General features: G+C 44.1%; 1 protein-coding gene across 8 annotated transcripts in view; it reads right to left on the bottom strand.

Moving 5' to 3' along the window:
• Positions 1–11,789: 11,789 nt before the first annotated feature.
• Positions 11,790–20,558, bottom strand: part of tymp (thymidine phosphorylase) — a 67,260-nt gene continuing 58,491 nt past the window's right edge. For 7 of the 8 annotated variants that reach the window (XM_068059343.1, XM_068059340.1, XM_068059338.1 and 4 more), the window contains 2 exons: positions 12,466–12,606; positions 11,790–12,038 (listed from right to left, as the gene is read on the bottom strand). In XM_068059343.1, coding sequence (XP_067915444.1) covers positions 11,869–12,038; positions 12,466–12,606 — 311 coding nt within the window. In that variant the 3' untranslated portion in view covers positions 11,790–11,868. The remainder of the gene's footprint in view (positions 12,039–12,465; positions 12,607–20,558) is intronic. The other variant, XM_068059344.1, reaches the window with a different exon arrangement.

Consider the following 20,558-nt stretch of genomic DNA (forward strand, 5'->3'; position numbering starts at 1 on the left):
TGGGTGCCTGTGTGTCGAAGAGAAGCGAATGTTTTTTAAGATTTCCCTTGTCCATATTTCTAGCAAAACTAAGAATAAGTCTAGGATGAATATCCTCCAGAACCATGAAACAAAGGAAATCTTCATACACGTTGGCATCATCTTCATTCACAAGACTTATGCACTTATTACTGTGTGGTGCACTCTTCAGTCCCAACATGTTAAGAAATAACCCTCCTACTGCCAGGTAAAGTATTCTTTGAAATAGTTATCAGCAAATAAACCAGCAACTGAATATCAGAATCTTCACCTAGTTCAGACTGCTGGCTAGCAAGTGTTACAGGAGTGAGCGTGGGAAAAAAATCCCAGGATACAGGCAGTGGTATAGTTTCTGGTTCTCAGTTTGTCTTTCACCCCATGGTTCATCAAATGGGTGAAAAGCAACTCACACCAGCTTCTACTGGTTTCCAGTCACCCTGGCTTAGCTGCATTCTCCAATGTAACTTTCAGGTGCATGGGATTCAATATTTTGTGGGAACATGGTTAAAGCTATAGGAATATTGCAGCACTCGGCTTTGTCCATGAGGGCTGTAAAGTAAACCAAAATGCCAAAGCAGCTTCTAGTGGACAACATAGTGTGATTGACATCTTTTTCACTTCTCTAGCAACCTTTGGATTGATATTTTCTGGAGTAGCACATCCTCAGACAAATGCAGGTATCAACCCCTGAATTATGCTAGTTATTCTTACTGGTTGCCTGTATGTTAGCTGCATTTACCTGTATGTAATTTTGGATTATGCTAACCATTCACTCGATAACTAAACACATCAGTATGTAACAGATTAAGGTAACTTATCATCTAATTGTATAAATGAGGAACTGATCACAAAGCCTTCTCATGTTTTTGATCGTATGATTAAAAATATGCTTATTGAACTTCCAGATATCTATTTTTTCCCTTTCTGTGAAATAGTGACTTAAGATAGGAAGGAAAACTGGCACCAATTCAAAGAGACAAGCAGCCCTTTACAATGGTTGGATATTCAGCCAAATGGGGAAAAGTCAATTCAACAGAAGATGAGGTGGCAGACTCTGCTTGATCAGTCAAATGTTATAACCAAAACAGCATCTGATGGCTCAGTGGGGATACACAGTAGTGGGTGTGACCTGAAACCTGGCCAGTTGGGGGTCTGTACTTGCTGCCGTGTTCAGAACCAAGGGAAGGTTGGGGGTGGGGGGGCGAGGGTTCCTATTCCTCAGCAGTACCCAGTGGCTCCAATGGAAAGTGTAATGAAGACAGGTACTGTTGGAATGTGAGATTAAACAAGCATGTAGCAAAGATAGTGATTTTCATGGGGGGAGGGTGGAATTTGACTTTGCTTATAGATTGAGATAAGGAGACTAGCAAATGCTAGAAAGGTGGTGAATTTCTTAAGTGTGTGTGGGATAGTTTTTGGTGACAAGAGGGCAGGCCATATTAGATTTAGTAAAGAGCCAGACTTGGTTAACAGGCTAACGTTGCATGAACGGTTATCTAATCATGATCATAATATGATTGAGTTCGATGTAGTGTTTGAAAGGGAGAAATGTGAAACAGCTACTAAGATTCAAAATTTGGGTAAGGTTGACTTCAATGGGATGAGACAGAGACTGTCCACAGTAAACTAGGTAAATCTGTTAATGGGTAAAATGATAGAAGATCAGTGAGAGGTGTTGAAAAAAGAATTTAAAGTGATACAAAATGAGTTTATATCCCTAAAGGGCAAGATTCCTACTTGTCAAAAAGACAGCCATGGGCAACTAAAGAGAAAAGAGACAACATAAAACTAAAAGAAAAAGCACAGATCTTGGCAAATGAGAACGATACAAAGAGTAGCAAAGTATGACAAAGCAGATAGTAAGAGTTACAAAAAGGGAGTATGAAAAGGAATGTACTAGGGATATCAAAATCAACACAAAAAAACTTTTATAATTACATTAGGAAAAAGAGGGTGGTCTGAAGCAATGTTGGCCCCTTGAAAACTGATGTCAATGAAAATAAGGAAATGGAGGACATGCTGAATAATTACATTTTTTAAGTATTTCCAGTAGAGAAAGAGGTCAGCATACCAGACATCCCAGAGAAACTATTATTGAATCAGGGACTCAACAAAATTAATGGAAGCGAGATAACAATAATGGAGAAATTAATGGCACTAATACTAAGAGCATCAAATCCCCAGGGCCAGATGGTCTTCATCTCAGGATTTTAAACAAAGTAGATGGAAACATTGCAAACCTTTGCTTTAGATTGGAAAATTGTGCTTACAACTCCGCTATTTAAGAAAGATAACAGAGGGAAACTAAGGAATCGTAGACCAGTTAGCCAAACAACTGTTGTCCAGAAATTGCTAGGTGACTGAACACCTTGAAATTTTTCAGCTGAACAAAGAGAGCCGGCATGGATTTTTAAAGGGTAGCTCATGCCTAACATCTGATTACTCACAGAATAATTTATATTAATGTTAAACAACAGTCCGAGCATCAATCCGTATGGAACACCACTTCCCATCTTCTGCCAGTCTGAATAATTACACTTAACCCTTACTCTCTGTTCTTTATTTTGTCACAATTTTGCTATCCATTCTGCTACTTGTTCCCTGACACCACATGCTCTGGCCTTAAACTGTGTGGTACTTAATCGAAGACCTTTTGAAAGTCCATGTATATTACATCTATATACATCTATATCTTCTATACTTTTTCAACACCTCTCACATCTTATATACTCTTATTTCTTCAGAAAATTCAATAACTTTGATCAAATATCACCTTCCCTTTTGAAATCCATGCTGACTATATTTTATTTCTGGTCCTGAGTAAAGATTTCAGTATCTTTCCAACATTAAGCTAAATGGCCTGTAGTTACCTGGATTTGTTCTATCTCCCTTTCTGAATAGTAGCTATGTCAGTCTTCTGGAACTATTCCCGTTTCTGTTGAATGTATATATTTGCACTACAGTCCTAATACACTGTCTGTGCTGCCATTTCCAGTCTTTATTTATTCATTGTTGACAGTAATTAATTTCTAAAACTAATAGAAATCCTTGACCCTGCCTGCCACATCACTGGCGAGCAATTCGCTCAGCACCAAAACTGTCACCAGCATCATGTCTGTACTGAAGATCCTTTCTTCAAACATGAAACAACAAAAAGATTCAACATTAGTGTCAAGGTTTCAAATTAAAGGTGGGATTTCCTGCTCCCATTCCCACCTCTCTCTCTCCCACTTGTCTGATGTGATGAGATTTTGAGTATTAATATATTTGTGGAGACTTTGGAACCATTGAAATCAGATCCAAATGGCTGGACGATAAATTATGTAAAAATTAGTGCTGACCAATCAGTGACTGGCAGCTCAGAACAGGATGGAGTGGAAACCATGGGAATGTTCTGTGAGCTACACATGAGATTGTGGCACTGTAACTGCTCAGTGAGAAATGGAAACTGCAGTCCACTTGTAAGGGAATGCATTTATGATACCGGGATTTAAAGAATATTATCAATAAGAATGTTTAGGATTTAGTGGTCCTTATATTGAGGTGAAGACCCCAATATAAAGGGATAATACTTACAAAAACATGAGAATTTTTATATGGAATAATCCAGCCCCTTTTATAATAGATCTGAACCCCATTGATTCCCCTGTTTCTCACCCTGGTGGAAGGTCTTCTTCAGCACTGGCTGCAGTGAAATTGTTACCCGTTTGTAAAGAACAGGCTAAATTCAGAATCATTGATGTATGTTCAGAAGGGCAATTGTCAGATGGGGAGATAGCAGAAATCCTTGATGGTTTTCCAGGGACTGAATAGATCATTAGCTAAACCAACAGGTATACTGTGTAAGATTTGATAAGATAGGGTGTTTTATGCCCCCTTTTAAGGTGGGAATGGACTTGGCAGCACAAAGCTTGCTGTGAATTGACTTTATCGAGATAAAGGTAAGGACAAGTTTATTAAGTTTTCGGATAAACCATAGTCACAAATCAGGCAGTAATTAACACTCTTACACAGATATTACCCACATTAGAGACTAGACAGCAGAGCATATGACTATTTCTCTTGCAGCTTTTGGTCCTTTAGGTTTTTTGGTTGGTCTCTCTCATCTCTTGTTCGAAGATTCTCTGCTGTACAGGGACGCAGTCAAGGCTTCTTTTATCTTGGTTTATTTCCAATTAACCCTCCCTTTCCCCAATCAGTGATTAGTCTTTAGGATGCCTTTCTTAACAAATCAAGGATAATTCTTTGGCTGTTGCTAACATTTTGAATTTACTTAGATAATACCCCTTTGTCTTGACTATTTTATCTCAATGCTTTTACATTTTGTGGTCCATTATCTCATTACAAGACAAATCTACATTTAGTTCTCCCAGAAGCTGTTTTCACTGTCTGCTCTCAAGGTCTCGCCCTTTCAGTGCAAGTAAGCACTTTAAAACTTGACATAATCTCCCAGAATCCCTCGACCTTGACATCTTGTCTATACCGTGCCCTATTTCCTTAGTTTTCCCATTTTATCATACGACAAAGAAGGGTTCTAATAAAGCTAAATGTTAATGTTACGACCAGGTGAGAAGGGGTCTAGGGGTTCCCTCTCGGCTGTAACAGGGTTTAATTTTGGAAGCACTGTGTTTTTTTTGCTCCCCCTCAGTTCACTGCTTCAATTATAAGGCAAATAAATCAGACAGGTTTCCTTAGATTTAAACAAGAAAGGTGGAAATTTATTAATCTTAAAATCTAATCCGGTTAACGACAACGAATCTGCAATGCGACCATGCTAGCATGCATATGTGATAAGCGCACACGCGGATAGAGACAGAAAAAGTGAAAAAATAAAGGGGAAAAGTTTGAGGCAATATCTGTTAGTTAATTACTGTCCTTTCAGTTCAATGTGGACTCTTTGGTTGCCGGTAAGTCCTGCTATTCATTGGGACCCAGTTCACACTTAGACTTGTTTTGATGTCAGAGTCTTTTCTCTCGAGATGTACGTGTCTTCTGTAGGTCCGGTGGCTTGGAAGAAAGTGAGAGAGACAGCCAGGAGGCTTGCTTGCTTCCAGCTTCAGTTGCAATACTGCCTTCTGAATTCTGAATTGTAGCAGAGAATAGTCCTTTGTCTCCACAAGCAGAGTCCCTTAGTATGCAAATGTCCTTCCAGCCCAGTGTCTGGTGATCTTCAAACAAGTCATTTCTTCACTCCAGCAACAGTTTAAAATCAATGTTCATATAAGAACATAAGAACTAGGAGCAGTAGGCAATTCAGCCCCTTGAGCCTGCTCTGCCATTCAATACAATCATGGCTGATCTCATCTTGGCCTTAACTCCACTTTCCTGCCCGTTCTCCATAACCCTTCAACCCATTTCTCATTAAAAATCTGTCTATCTCCTCGTTAAATCTACCCAATGACCTGGCATCCATCTCACTCTGGGGTAGTGAATTCCACAGATTCCCTTTGAGAGAAGTAATTTCTCCTCATCTCTGTTTGAAATCTGCTACCCCTCATCATAAAACTATGACCTCTCGGTTCTAGATTTCCCCACAAGAGGAAACATCCTCTCTACGTCTACTTTGTCAATCCCCTTAATCATCTTTATATACCTCAATTTGATCTCCTCTCATTCTTCTAAACTCTAAAGAGTAAAGGCCTAAACTGCTATCCATTTTTATATTTTGTGCTAGTTTTCTTTCATATTTTACCTTTGATCTTTTTATTACTTTTTTTAGTAACCCTTTGTCGATCTTTAAAAGTTTCCCCATCTTTCAGCCTGCCACTGGCCTTTGCAATATGGTACGCCTTAGTTTTTGTCTTCATTTTATCCTTAACTTCCTTGCTCAGCCATGGATGTTCTTTCCCCCTCCTAGAATCTTTCTTCCTCTCTGAAATATATTTTTGTTGGGATAAATTGAATATCTCCTTAAACATCAGCCACTGCTCGTCAACTGTCCAACCTTGTAGTCTTCCTGCCCAGTCCACCAGGGCCAAATCTGTCCTCATGCCTATATAATTACCTTTGTTTAACTCCAGAACACTCGTGTGGGACTCCAGCTTCTCGCCCTCAAACTGAATTTGAAATTCTAGCATGCTATAATCACTTTTCCCTACAGGATCCTTAACAATGAGATCATTTATTAATCCCACCTCATTACACAACACCAAATCTAGAATAGCCTGCTCCCTGGTTGCTCCTACAACATATTGCTCCAAAAAACAATCTCTAATACATTCAATGAACTCTCCCTCGAGGCTACCCTAGCCAATTTGACTAATCCAGTCTATATGCATATTAAAATCACCCATGATTATTGCCGTACCTTTCTTACAAGCCCCCAGTATTTCCTGGTTTATACTGTGTCCCACTGTGGAACTACTGTTTGGAGACATATAGATTACTCACACCAGTGACTTCTTTCCCTTGCTATTCTTATTTCTACCCAGTCTGATACTACGCCTTGATCTTCAGTGCCTATATCGTTTCTCACTACAGCACTGGTCTCTTCCTTCACTAACAAAGCCACACCACCTCCTTTTCCTTCCTGTCTATCCTTCCGAAATACTGAGTACCCTTGGATATTCAATTCCCAAACCTGGTTTCCCTGCAACCACGTCTCAGTAATCGCCACTAAATCATACCCATTTGTCTCTATTTGCACTGTTTACTCATTTATTTTACTCTGAATACTTCATGCATTCAGATACAAAGCCTTTAAATTAGTTCTATTATTAAATTTTCCTACTCTTGTACGATTCCTTGGTGCAATATGATGTTCACACGTTCTGTCCCTTCCTTTTATTTTCTGATAACAATCTGCCTCATCACTAACCTGCACTCCTACCTTCTCCTTTAACAGATATTACCCACATTAGAGACTAGACAGCAGAGCGTATGACTATTTCTCTTGCAGCTTTTGGTCCTTTAGGTTTTTTGGTTCTGCTTTTTAATTTAGCCCCTAGCTGCTCATATGACAAAATTAATATCCCTCATTCTTGGCAGTGGGGGTTTGCATTTCACCTCCACACCCAGTGGAAGGAAATGCGATTTTTAAAAAAGAGCATTTCATTAAAAGGGACTAGAGAAGGACAGGAAGACACACATGCATCACCCTCATTCATTCAGAAACCCAAACAATTGTTACAGCCAGTCTTTTCGGTAGTAGTGCTGCTTTAAGTGGCCCCTTTTGGCATCCTAATAAACATGTGGTTTTTGGGGAAGGTTTTCCAGTTGGCACATTTCCATGACTGCCTAAGGTGTCTTTGTTCTTGTTGAGGTCTGCAGGGGGAGGGTTCAGTTTAATTAGCCCTAGGTTGCAGTTCTGCTCAGGGGCGGCGGCAGTGGGCAGTTCCACTCTGAACTCTCTTTCAGTGCTTTGATGAATCATGCAAGGGCTTTTCACCTCAGGGGATGGTTGGTTCCCTTTTATCCTGACTGTGGGGGATGATTCTTTGCTAATCTTCCCTTTGTCCTCTGGGACAATCCTGCTTGCAGGTATTGATCCAGATTCTGCTGCACCCCCCTGCAGCATTTCAACTAGGTGAGACATCACCCTCATGGTTTCTCTGCCCTCTTGAGGACTTTCTTTGTCCCTGCAGGTTTCTGTAAATGCTGTTAGCCACTCTGCTTCTAGTGTCTGCATTTACATAGGAGGATGTGGGGTCTACCTTTTCACATTTTTCGGGGTTAGCTGACCAGCCCTGCCTGCAGGGCTCTATGAGCCTTCTATTCCTCTACATGGGTCTTTATGGAGAGTGGGAGAAAGTTTTTAAATTCCTCTAACAGAATTACTTCTCTGAGATTTTCGTAGTTGAGCTGTACTTTTAGATCCTTCAGCCACTAATCAAAAGCCAGCTGCTTATTTCTCTCAAACTCCAGGTAAGTTTGGTCAGCTTGCTTCTTGAAGGTTCTAAACCTTTAGTGATAGGCTTCTGGTACTAACTCAAATGGCCTACTCCTGCTCCTATTTTCTATATGCCCCAAGGATAGCATTTTTTGTCAGTTCATAATTTTATGAAGTCTCATCTGGCAACAGGGAATAAACCTCATGGGCTTTTCCAGTTAGCTTGCTTTGTAGTAAAAGAGGCCAGGTCTCAGCTGGCCATTTTAGCTGCCTTGCCAGTTTCTCAAAGGACACAAAAAATACTTCTACTTCCTCCTCATTGAATTTTGGAATTAGTTGAGCTAGTTTTAACAATTTTTTACCCAGCCCTGAATTATGCTGCTCCATATTGGCTATGCTTTCACTGGGGTTACTCTGTCACCCACGAGTTAACTCAAGCCGCTTCAGCTCTCTTTCTTTGTATTCCTTCCAGAATATTCTTTCTCTCTCTTTCTCCTCTCTCTCTCGTTCCTTCTCCTGTCTTTCTCTCTCTCTCTTACTTTCTCTTTATGTTCCTTCTGGACGGCTCTCTTTCTCCTTTTCCTGTCTCTATCTTTCCTTTTCCCTGTCTTCTAATTCAAGTTTCCTCTGTTCCAATTGTATCTTTGCTAACAATACTCTGTTGGATTCTGCTTCTAACCCTATTTCTGTTTCTTCAGATTCAAGGGAAGAATGGTTGGCCACTTGTCTTAGGAGTTCAGGCTTCCTAGCCCTGCCACGTACAGTGATCCCACACTGCTCAGCCATTTTCATCAACTCCTCCATAGACAGTGCTTTTATCTTATCCCAAGTTACCTCACCCAGGCTTGGGGAGCAACTAGCATTCAAGCACACACAACCACAAGAAAACCTGTAAATGAAAATTGAAATCTTGCTCTTCTTTGATTGGGAACCATTTGGCTTCTAACTTCCAATTTCTCTCGTTTGTCTGTGGGTCAATTCCAGATGCTAGCCCCCAAATTTCTGTTATGTCCAGGTGAGAAAGGTGTCTAGGGTTCCCTCTCAGCCTTCACCTGGTCTTAGCGTAACGATTTAATTTTTAACACACCGTGTTTTTAGCTCCCCCTTGGTGAATCCTTGTTCACCACTTTCCAATTATAAGGCAAAGAAACCAGCACTAACAGGTTTTCTTGGGTTCAAAGAAGAAAAGTCGAAATTTATCAAACATGAACTTAAACGTTAATTCAGTTGACACCTATGGAGACACGATGCGCACACACTAGCATGTACGATACATATGCAAATAGAGACAGAAAAGAGCAGAAGAAAAATAAAGTGGAAAAGTTTGAGGTAATATCTGAAAATCTTTTGTTACGGTTCTTTGAGCTCACTGTAGAGTCATTGCTTGTAGCTAGATCTTGCTTTTCAGTTGGGGCCCAGTATCTTGTTCACTGTAGGTGACTTTTCTCTCTTGGGGTTCATGTGTCTTCAGAGGCTTGTAAGAGATGGAAGCAGACAGGAGCGATCTTCTCCATTCAGAAGTAAACAGACTTTCTTGGTTCAAACTGCTTGTACAATTTAGAAAAACCGAGGTTGCCAAGCAGGCTAGTCATGTGACTAACTGATCTGACCACATATTGGATTGTATCACCTTGGCAGTCTCTGGAATGCTCCTCTTACACACAATACCGAGTGATCAAAGTCCATTGTGGGTTGAATGTGTCAGGGAATGGTCCTTTGTCCTTCCAATCACCGTCTGTTAATATGCAAATGTATTTTCCAGCCACGACTGATCTGTTTAACTTCATTCCTTTCTTCATTCCAGTCACAGTTTAAAATCAATGTTCATGACAAAATTAATATGCCTCATTCTTGGCAGGTGGGGGCCTAGCAAGACACACTGTAGTCCAGAATCATGACCTGTGCCCCGCAAGATTAAAACACTTCAAACTTTATTTTTTTAAGTCAGCTCCCTTTGTCTGCCGTCCCTATGACACCCTTTGTCAAGACGGGAGCTTATTCAGGAGCAGAAGAGATTAGGGGTTTGCACAAGCAGCTGGGGGACTATAGTGTGGAAGGAGGTTACAGACATAGCAAGGAGTGAAACCATGGGAGAATGCAAAAACATATTTGAGGCACTGTGGCAGAGAGCAGGAGCCAATGTAGATCAGCGAGTGGGAATTGGTGCAGATTAGAGTTTTGGATGAGCTGTAGCTTTAAAAGGATGGGGGATGCATAGGAAAACATTACAATCGTCAAGTGTGGTGGCAACAAAGGTACAGATGAGGGCTTTAGGGGCAGTTGGGTTGATTTGGGCATAGGTGGGTAATATTACAGAGGAAAATATTGACAGTATTTGTGATGGAGAAGATGGGATCAGAAGTTCAATCTGCAAACAAATTGGATGCCAAGGTTCAGGGTCCAAGCAAGGGTATGGAGTTTGTAGTGGGGGCTGAACATAAGACTTGTCAGCCAGAGAGAGATAGTCAGTTAGAAGCTGACTCCATGTCTGTCACCGAGGGGCAACATGTAGGCGAGGAAAAGGAGCAAAAGATAGATCTTTGGGGGACATTGTAGGTGACAGAGCAAGGATACAACAGACAGGGCGGGATGGGGTTGGGGAGGGGTGGTGGCGGGGAAGGTGTTGAGAGAAGCCATTAGTTCAGATGCTCTGCCTGTGGTCATCAGTCTAACCACAGAGGACAGTCCCATCAGACTGAGCAATGGAGAAGAATGGTGTGGTCAACAGCCTCGAAGGTAGCAGAGAAGTCAGGGAGGAATAGTTCACCAAGGTTGCAGTTACAGAGAATGTTGCTTGTAGTTTTGGCAGGAGCCACTGGTTCTGTGAGAGGGACACACATCATTGTTTCCTGTAGTGGGGTCTTGGCTTTTTTACTGGAAGAGCCATGGATATTTAGGGCCAGGATTCCTTACAGCTGTGCATTAACACATTCACATCAGGTTGGTGCAGAAAGAACCCTGTGATATTTTAATAACTGTGTTAACTCCTGCTGGTATCCTGGACACCATGTAACAGCTTGTCTCACTCTCCTTATAACCCCTTTGCATCCAGAAGAAAGCTGCACACAACAGGATGCATTGCTGGTGGACCAGTGCTCATGAAAGCTTGGACAAGGCCAATAATTATGAGCATGCAGTTAATAGAAAGGGTGAGGAGACTAAACCCAGAGCTCTAACACAGTTGGAAAACACTTTTGTGTTGCACCTGGACTTCAGATTGAACATATTTATTGTCTTGCAGTAGGGTGTAATGTCCTGACAGTAAAGACCCATTGTATGTTGGAAAGAAATACTGCTACAGAGAGATTCAATGGCATAATAAAACGTGTCAGTATTCTCACTCCTGGGTCTGCTCAATAATAGGCCTCTTGGTGACAGAGGAAGAGCCAAGTGTTCTGGACAGGCTGCCCAGAAGGAACTGGAGACAGCGACCACAGAGCACCCTGGGAAGTGAAGCAGAGCTGGCCAAGCCAGCGGAACACACTCAAGGCTGAGGGAGAGAGAGAAAGAGATTAAAAACGGAAAGTAAGAAGGAGAGAAAAACAGAGAAACAGAAAGAGGGGGCGAGAGATAAACAGAAAGAATTACATGCCTTTTCTGCAAGTTTATTAATGTCTTCCTGTTTTTAGTCACAGACCTCTGTATTAGATACACCACCCAATTTGGTGTCATCCGATTCTCGAGTTTTAGACCTTTTAACATGACTTTGCTTTTCAATTCTATCACTCTAAAAATAAACCCCCATGTATCTGTATGTATCTGTACTCCTAGATTCCTTCGCTCCTCTACCACTATGTGAGTATTTTGAGACACAACATGTGGTAAGCATAACATGTTTGGGAGGAAGAGGTGACTTTGGGCCCATGGTTCCCAAAGCTCTCCACCACTGGCAGGTTTTCCTCGCCTCATATTAAGTAAGCAATCACCACAGATATTCAAAAAGCATCATAGACACAATTTAAGAAGGTTCAGAAAGACAGAGAATCTTGTGCTGCCACTCTCTGGATGAGTGCACGGTTCCACTAAGCTGGACAGTTGTGTCCTTTCTCTCCCTGTGACTGTGCTTCAATGATCTCAATAACTAAGGGACCATCTTGGACTTTTTCTCCGATGACCAGTGATTGCTGGAGATGAGACTTCTGCCTTTCACTGAGGGAAGGGTCTTCAGAATGGACCCTCATCCAGGGATCCCCTGAAATGTGAAATAAATAAATACATTTGAGTCCCTGGAGTGTAAGAAAACTTTAATATCCCACCTACTGTAATCCCATTCTTTCGCTCTCAACCCCATACCCTGTAATATCCCGACTGGTCAAATCTCACTTTCCCTTTCCATACCCTTTAACATCCCATCCAGTATATTCCTACTCACCTTCCCACTCCCCATACTTTTTTATAGCATATCCAGTGTATTTCCCATTCTCCTACTCACTCCCTAAATTCTTTAATATCCAATTTAATTCCACTTTCCTGTTCATTCCCCATATCATTTAATGTCACTCTCAGTCTAATCCAACATTGCTGCCCACTTCCCATATCCTTCTATATCATCCTCAGTCAAAACCCACTCTCCAGGCAGAGATTTTTCTCAATGGAGGCTCCAATAAAACACATTTTACCTTTGTTAACATTGTCGCCCACAGTTTTCAGAAGTTCTATTCCAACGCTGTGGTTGATTGGCTGATCAGGATGGTTGCGTCCCGCCCCCAGTTCATGCAATATCTCTGCTAACTTCAAGGCATGGATCGCCTGAACTACCCCTGAAAGAGTGAGCTGAATTAGGGCCAATTAGATTCTGGGGCTTTCCAGTGGTATAAGCAGATGGGGGTGGATGGTGGGGATGGTTGATTCAGGGCGTTCAAACCACCCACCACCCACCCCCCGGAATTACTATCAGTTTTCTTTTAATTGGACCGCTTCCTCTTTCAAACGTTTGTGCCTCAATTCACTTTATAGAAACACAGAAACAAGATACTTTTCCAAAGCTAGTCAGTTCCATAATTTGCCAGGTGAAAACCCATTCATTAGGTATGTCCTCCTCAATGTTTACTGGGATATTACAGTGAATCATCTTGACGTTATTCATGGATCAGAGCTTTGAACTGCATGCTTAAATTTTTTTTCCCGACCAAACGGATTTCTCTTTGTAATTTGCTTTTTTTGAAATGTTAGACAAATGGAAGTGATAATGATTCCATTTGAACCTCATTGACAAATTCTGTTTTGAAAAACAGATCTTTCGACTTTTTTAAATTATTCATTCACGTGATGTGGGAATTATGTGGGAATTCATCCCCCATTGCCCTGACAAGGTAATGGGCTGCCTTCCTGAAAGCAGTTTTGGCACAACTGAGTGGCTTGCTAAAACACATTAGAGAGCAGCAAAGAATCAACCACATTGGGGTGTGGAACTGGAGTCACATATAGGCCAGACAAGCTAAGGAAGGCAGGTTCCCTGCCCTGAGGGACATGCGTAAATCATTTGAGATTTTTTATGGTGACATGGAGGAGATGAAAGGGATGATTTATCCCTTGCACTTACATGGAAAGGTGCTGTGGGAAGGGGTGGGGGTATTGGGAGTCATTGAAGAGTGGATCAGGGTGTCACGGATGGAATGTTCCCTTTGGAATGCTGAAAGGGAAACAGAAGATGTGTTTGGTGTTGGCATCACACTGGAGCTGGAGGATGATTTGTTGAATACAGAGGCTGGTGGGTGGAAGGTGAGGACAAGGGGAACCCTCACTTTTACTGATACCAGCTCTTTATTTCCAGATTTTTCAAATTTGAGTTCAAAATCTCAAAATGTTAGGGTGGGGTTTGAATTCTGTGGATTATTAGTCCAGGCCTCTGGCTTAACGAGAAGCTTTGTTTTGTCTAACAAACTCATATCCAAACACTCCCTGAAGAAAAGCGAAATACTGTGGATGCTGGAAATCTGAAATAAAAACAGAAAATGCTGGAAAAACTCTGCAGGTCAAGCAGCACCTGTGGAGAGAGAAATAGAATTATAGGCTGAATTTTATTCTGCAGTGGGGTCTTGGTTACAGGCTGGAAAGCAGAGGGGGGCATCCCCACCGTGGCCATTTGTCGGATCCCCGGCTGAATTCAACAGTGGGCAGGCAATTAAGTGCCCAAGGATGCCATCCCCTTTAAGGGAGAAGATCCCGCCCCAAAAGCCTCCAGCCAATCAAAGGGCCGGAGGCTACCGGAAGCGGGAGGCCCAGAACAGCGGCCATGAAGGAGGCCCCAGAATTAAGGGCTGGGCGGGGCCATTCAGGCAGGCCCTGGCGACGGAGAGGTTGTCCTTACTGATGGCAGTGTGGGGGTGGGGTTTCAGCAGGGGCGGCAGTGGGAGGAGGCAGTTAAGTGCTTTTTAATTGGGCACTTAATTAAGGGCCTCAATTAGCCTCTGGGTAGGGAGGCCATCCTCAACCTTCCCCACCCCTGGTAAAATTCCTTGGCATTGGAAAGGTGATGGACTCTCCAACCCCCCGTCTACCCTCACCATTTTATGCAGCACTCCCACCCTACCTCCCAGCCTGTCCCGAGAATGCTGGTAAACCCCAGTCCAGAATTTCAGGTCGATGGCCTGCCATCGGAACTCGGAAATGTTACAAATGTAATAGGTTTCAAACAAGTGAAAGGAGGGAGAATGAGAAAAAGAACAAAAGGGAAGGTCTGTGATCAGGTGAAAAATAGGAGAGATTAAAAGACAAAAGAGTTGGTGGTGCAAGGCCAGAGGGAGTGGTAACGGGACAAGCAAAGAAACAAAAGATGAATCTAGAGGAGGTGTGAATGGCAGAATGATGAGCAGCTGCTACCTTAAAGCAAAAACATGAGAAAAACAAGAATAAGGCAAAAACCAGCTAAGAAAAAGAAACAAAATGGGGACTGAGTTCACGGTCTGAAATTGTCGAACTCCATGTTGATTCTGGAAGTCTGTAAAGTGCCTAATCGAAAGATTGAGGTGCTGTTCCTCAAGCTTATGTTGAGCTTCATGGATACACTGCAGGAAGCCGAGGACAGAGGAATCAGCGTGAGAGTTGGTGGAGAATTGAAAGGCTGCGTTTGCTGACAACACAACCACTAGGTGGCGCTGCACAGGCACATGCGAAAGTGCCGCCTATGCCACGAAAATGTCACAGTCTGCAACGTTCAGGCAGCTGTCAGGACTAAAGATGGCGCTGCTCAAATAATCACACAAAGGCAAAGTAAACACATGGCAGCACACAATGGCCAGACAGAGTGAGTGGGCAGAGGTGCAGAGCGAGCAGGCGGGTGTGAAGAGCGGGACAGCAAGCGGGGGTGGGTGGAGAGCGAGCGGGCGGGGGTGGAGAGCGGGCTTGGGGTGCGGGGTAGAAGGAGAGCGTACCCACACCCACCACCAACAAGGTCTTCAGCCGTGCTTCCCCCCATCCTGCTTCCCCACGTAACGCGATGACGTCATATGCGCATGTGCAACCAGTCCTGGCAATCCGGAATGCAGCGCACGCATAGAGAGCAGGAGCCCATTTGTGCATCTTCGTAGCTGGGCGCAGTCTGATGACGTCAGCAGCCGGCTGCGTTGTCAAGAATCACTTTGGATTTGAAATGACAAGCAACCAGAAGCTCAGGGTCACGCTTGCAAACTGAACAGAAGTGTTCTGCAAAGTGGTCAACAGCACTTCCAATATGTATCTTCCTTTTTGCTCAACCGAGGATTCCTCCCACATGGTGATTGACAGGGCCCTCAACTTTGTCCATCCCATTTTCTACATTTCTGCTCTCATCCTTCTCCTCCCACCCAGAACCATGATAGGGTTCCCCTTGTCCTCGCCTTCCAACCACCAGCCTCCATATTCAACAAATCATCCTCCACCTCCAGTGTGATGCCAACACCAAACACATCTTCCCTTCCCCTTTCAGCATTCCAAAGGGAATATTCCCTCTGTGACATCCTGATCCACTCTTCAATGACTCCCAATACCCCCACCCCTTCCCACAGCACCTTTCCATGTAAGTGCAAGGGATGAATCATTCCTTTCATCCCCTCCCTCTCCCAATTCAAGACCCCAAACACTCCTTCAAGGCAAAACAGCGATCTGCATATACTTCTTTCAATTGTTTTCAATGTTCACATTAATTCTCCACCTTGCTTCTAAACTGACCTTTTTTTTTACTCATTCATGGGATGTAGGCGTTGCTGGCCAGGCCAGCATTTATTGCCCATCCCTAATTGCCCTCGAGAAGGTGGTGGTGAGCTGCCTTCTTGAACCGCTGCAGTCCATGTGGGGTAGGTACACCCACAGTGCTGTTAGGAAGGGAGTTCCAGAATTTTAACCCAGCGACAGTGAAGGAATGGCGATATAGTTCCAAGTCAGGATGGTGTGTGACTTGGAGGGGAACTTGCAGGTGGTGGTGTTCCCATGTATTTGCTGCCCTTGTCCTTCTAGTTGGTAGAGGTCGCGGGTTTGGAAGGTGCTGTCTAAGGAGCCTTGGTGCATTGCTGCAGTGCATCTTGTAGATGGTACACACTGCTGCCACTGTGTGTCGGTGGTGGAGGGAGTGAATGTTTGTAGATGGCGTGCCAATCAAGCGGGCAGATTTGTCCTGGATGGGGTCAAGCTTCTTGACTGTTGTTGGAACTGCACCCATCACACTTCTGACTTGTGCCTTGTATATGGTGGACAGGCTTTGGGAGTCAGGAGGTGAGTTACTTGCCGCAGGATTCCTAGCCTCTGACCTGCTCTTGTAGCCACGGTATTTATATGGCTGCTCCAGTTCAGTTTCTAGTCAATGGTAGCCCCTAGGATGTTGATAGTGGGGGATTCAGCAATGGTAATGCCATTGAATGTCAAGGGGAGATGGTTAGATTCTCTCTTGTTGGAGATGGTCATTGTCTGGCACTTGTGTGGCGCGAATTTTACTTGCCACTTATCAGCCCAAGCCTGGATATTGTCCAGGTCTTGCTGCATTTCTACACGGACTGCTTCAGTATCTGAGGAGTCACGAATGGTGCTGAACATTGTGCAATCATCAGCGAACATCCCCACTTCCGACCTTATGATTGAAGGAAGGTCATTGATGAAGCAGTTGAAGATGGTTGGGCCTAGGACACTACCCTGAGGAACTCCTGCAGTGGTGTCCTGGAGCTCAGATGATAGACCTCCAACAACCACAACCATCTTCCTTTGCGCTAGGTATGATTCCAATCAGCAGTGGGTTTTCCCCCTGATTCCCATTGACCTCAGTTTTGCTAGGGCTCCTTGATGCCATACTCAGTCAAATGCTGCCTTGATGTCAAGAGCAGCCACTGTCACCTCATCTCTTGAGTTCAGCTCTTTTGTCCATGTTTGAATCAAGGCTGTAATGAGATCAGGAGCTGAGTGGCCCTGGCGGAACCCAAACTGAGCGTCACTGAGCAGGTTATTGCTAAGCAAGTGCCGCTTGATAGCACTGTTGATGACACCTTCCATCACTTTACTGATGATAGAGAGTAGGCTGATGGGGCGGTAATTGGCCGGGTTGGACTTGTCCTGCTTTTTGTGTACAGGACATACCTGGGCAATTTTCCACATTGCAGGGTAGAGGCCAGTGTTGTAGCTATACTGGAACAGCTTGGCTAGGGGTGTGGCAAGTTCTGGAGCACAGGTCTTCAGTACTATTGCCGGAATATTGTCAGGACCCATAGCCTTTGCAGTATCCAGTGCCTTCAGTCATTTCTTGATACCACGCGGAGTGAATCGAATTGGTTGAAGTCTGGCATCTGTGATGCTGGGACTTCAGGAGGAGGCCAAGATGGATCATCAACTCAGCACTTCTGGCTGTAGATCGTTGCAAATGCTTCAGCCTTATCTTTCGCACTGATGTGCTGGTCTCCCCCATCATTGAGGATGGGGATATTTGTGGAGCCAACTCCTCCAGTTAGTTGTTTAATTGTTCACCACCTTTCACAGCTGGATGTGGCAGGACTGCAGAGCTTAGATCTGATCCGTTGGTTATGGGATCGCTTAGCTCTGTCTATCGCATGCTGCTTACGTAGTTTAGCTCGCAGATAGTCTTGTGTTGTAGCTTCACCGGGTTGACATCTCATTTTGAGGTATGCCTGGTATTGCTCCTGGCATGCCCTCCTGCACTCTTCATTGAACCAGGGTTGGTCTCCTGGTTTGATCGTCATGGTAGAGTGGGGGAAACGCTGGCCCATGAGGTTACAGATTGTGTTTGAGTACAATTCTGCTGCTGCTGATGGCCCACAGCGCCTCATGGATGCCCAGTTTTGCATTGCTAGATCTGTTTGAAATCTATCCCATTTAGCACGGTGGTAGTGCCACACAACACAAAGGAGGGTATCCTCAATGTGAAGGCGGGACTTCGTCTCCACAACGACTGTGCGGTGGTCACTCCTACCAATACTGTCACAGACAGATGCATCTGCGGCAGGCAGACTGGTGAGGACGAGGTTAAGTACGTTTTCCCCTCTTGTTGGTTCCCTCACCACCTGCCACATACCCAGCTTAGTAGATATGTCCTTTAGGACTCGGCCAGCTCTGTCAGTAGTAGTGCTACCAAGCCACTCTTGGTGATGGACATTGAAGTCCCCCATCCAGAGTGCATTATGTGCCCTTGCCACCCTCAGTGCTTCCTCCAAGTGCTGTTCAACATGGAGGAGTACTGACTCATCAGCTGAGGGAGTGCGGTAGGTGGTAATCAGCAGGAGGTTTCCTTGCCCATGTTTGACCTGATGCCATGAGACTTCATGGGGTCCAGAATGTTGAGGACTCCCAGGGCAACTCCCTCCCTACTGTATACCACTGTGCCACCACCTCTGGTGGGTCTGTCCTGCCGGTGGGACAGGTCAAACCCGGGGATCGTGATGGCAGAGTCTGGGACATTGTCAGGTACGATTCTGTGCGTATGACTATGTCAGGATGTTGTTTGACTAGTCTGTGGGACAGCTCTCCCAATTTTGGCACAAGCCCCCAGATGTTAGATTAGATTAGAGATACAGCACTGAAACAGGCCTTTCGGCCCACCGAGTCTGTGCCGAACATCAACCACCCATTTATACTAATCCTACACTAATCCCATATTCCTACCAAACATCCCCACCTGTCCCTATATTTCCCTACCACCTACCTATACTAGTGACAATTTATAATGGCCAATTTACCTATCAACCTGCAAGTCTTTTGGCTTGTGGGAGGAAACCGGAGAACCCGGAGAAAACCCACGCAGACACAGGGAGAACTTGCAAACTCCACACAGGCAGTACCCGGAATCGAACCCGGGTCCCTGGAGCTGTGAGGCTGCGGTGCTAACCACTGCGCCACTGTGTTAGGAGGACTTTGCAGGGTCGACAGGGCTGGGTTTGCCATTGTTGTTTCTGGTGCCTAGGTCGTGCCAGGTGGTCCGTCCAGTTTCATTCCTTTTTATTGACTTCGTAGCGGTTAGATACAACTGAATGACTGGCTAGGCCAGTCTGGAGTCTGGGTCTGGAGTCACATGTAGGCCAGACCAGGTAAGGACAGCAGATTTCTTTCCCTAATGGACATTAGTGAACTAGATGGGTTTTTACAACAATCGACGATGGTTTCATGGCCATCATTAGACTAGCTTTTTAATTCCAGATTTATTAATTGAATTCAAATTCCACCTTCTGCTGTGGTGGGATTCGAACCCATGTCCTCAGAGCAATACTTGAGTAACTAACTGAGGGGTACTCGAGAAGTGTGAGAAACACCTGTAGCCCCACTCTGCGTTACTAGTCCAGTGACAATACCACGACGCCACCGCCTCCCTGTGCTTGAACCTCTGTGTTTGTATGGACTGAACACAAACACTTCTCACTCAAGAGGGAATCAGCAATACAATATTGTGGGTTCTTTATTGACTACTGAGAGACCCATTACATTGAGATGATCACTGTACAGGTGTATTTTCAAGACTAACTAACACTCAGAATCACATGGTATATTACAGCATAGCTCTTACATGACTAACATGATCTTGTAGCCACACCTCTTAAAGGTGTCTACACACAACAGAAACTAAATGTAAGTTCGAGGAATGGCACTTCATTTTTCGATTAAGCACTTTACAGCCTTCCAAACTCAACATTGAGCTCAGCAATTTCAGACACAACCTCTGCCCCCATTTTGTTTTATTTTCTTGACTAGTTCTTATTTTACTCTCATTTTTATTTTGCTTTTGCTTTCAGATGGCAGCTTCCATCATTCTGCTTTTCAGATCTCTCTGGATACATCTTTTGTTTCTTTACTTGTTCCATTACCACTCCCATTGGCCCAACACGACCAATGCTTTTGTCATTTAATCTCTCCCATTTTCCACCCTGTCACACACCTTCCCTTTTCTTCTTTTTTCCCACTTCCCACCTTTCACTTGCTTAAAACTTATTACTAACTTTCTAACTTTTCCCAGTTTTGATGAAAGGTCATTGGCCTGAAATGTAGAGCAAAAATTTCAAGCCACATGGGACAGCTCCCGATGCACTCCCGCCACCAGGGAAGTTATCCAGAGGTGGGCAGGGAGATGGATCGACTGCCCACTGAACGGAGGCTCCATGGCGACGGCCTTCCTGCGACAGTCCGTGCCCCAAAGAAGGGAAGGCAGCCCCCATGGCCCCAACATGATACCCGAATGGGTTTCCCCTCTGAAATTTTATTTTAAACTTACTGCTCCAAGTGTGCCTCCTTTTGATCTTCGACCTGCCTC

This window comes from Heterodontus francisci, chromosome 27 (genome assembly GCF_036365525.1).
Source record: "Heterodontus francisci isolate sHetFra1 chromosome 27, sHetFra1.hap1, whole genome shotgun sequence".
Taxonomy (NCBI): domain Eukaryota; kingdom Metazoa; phylum Chordata; class Chondrichthyes; order Heterodontiformes; family Heterodontidae; genus Heterodontus; species Heterodontus francisci.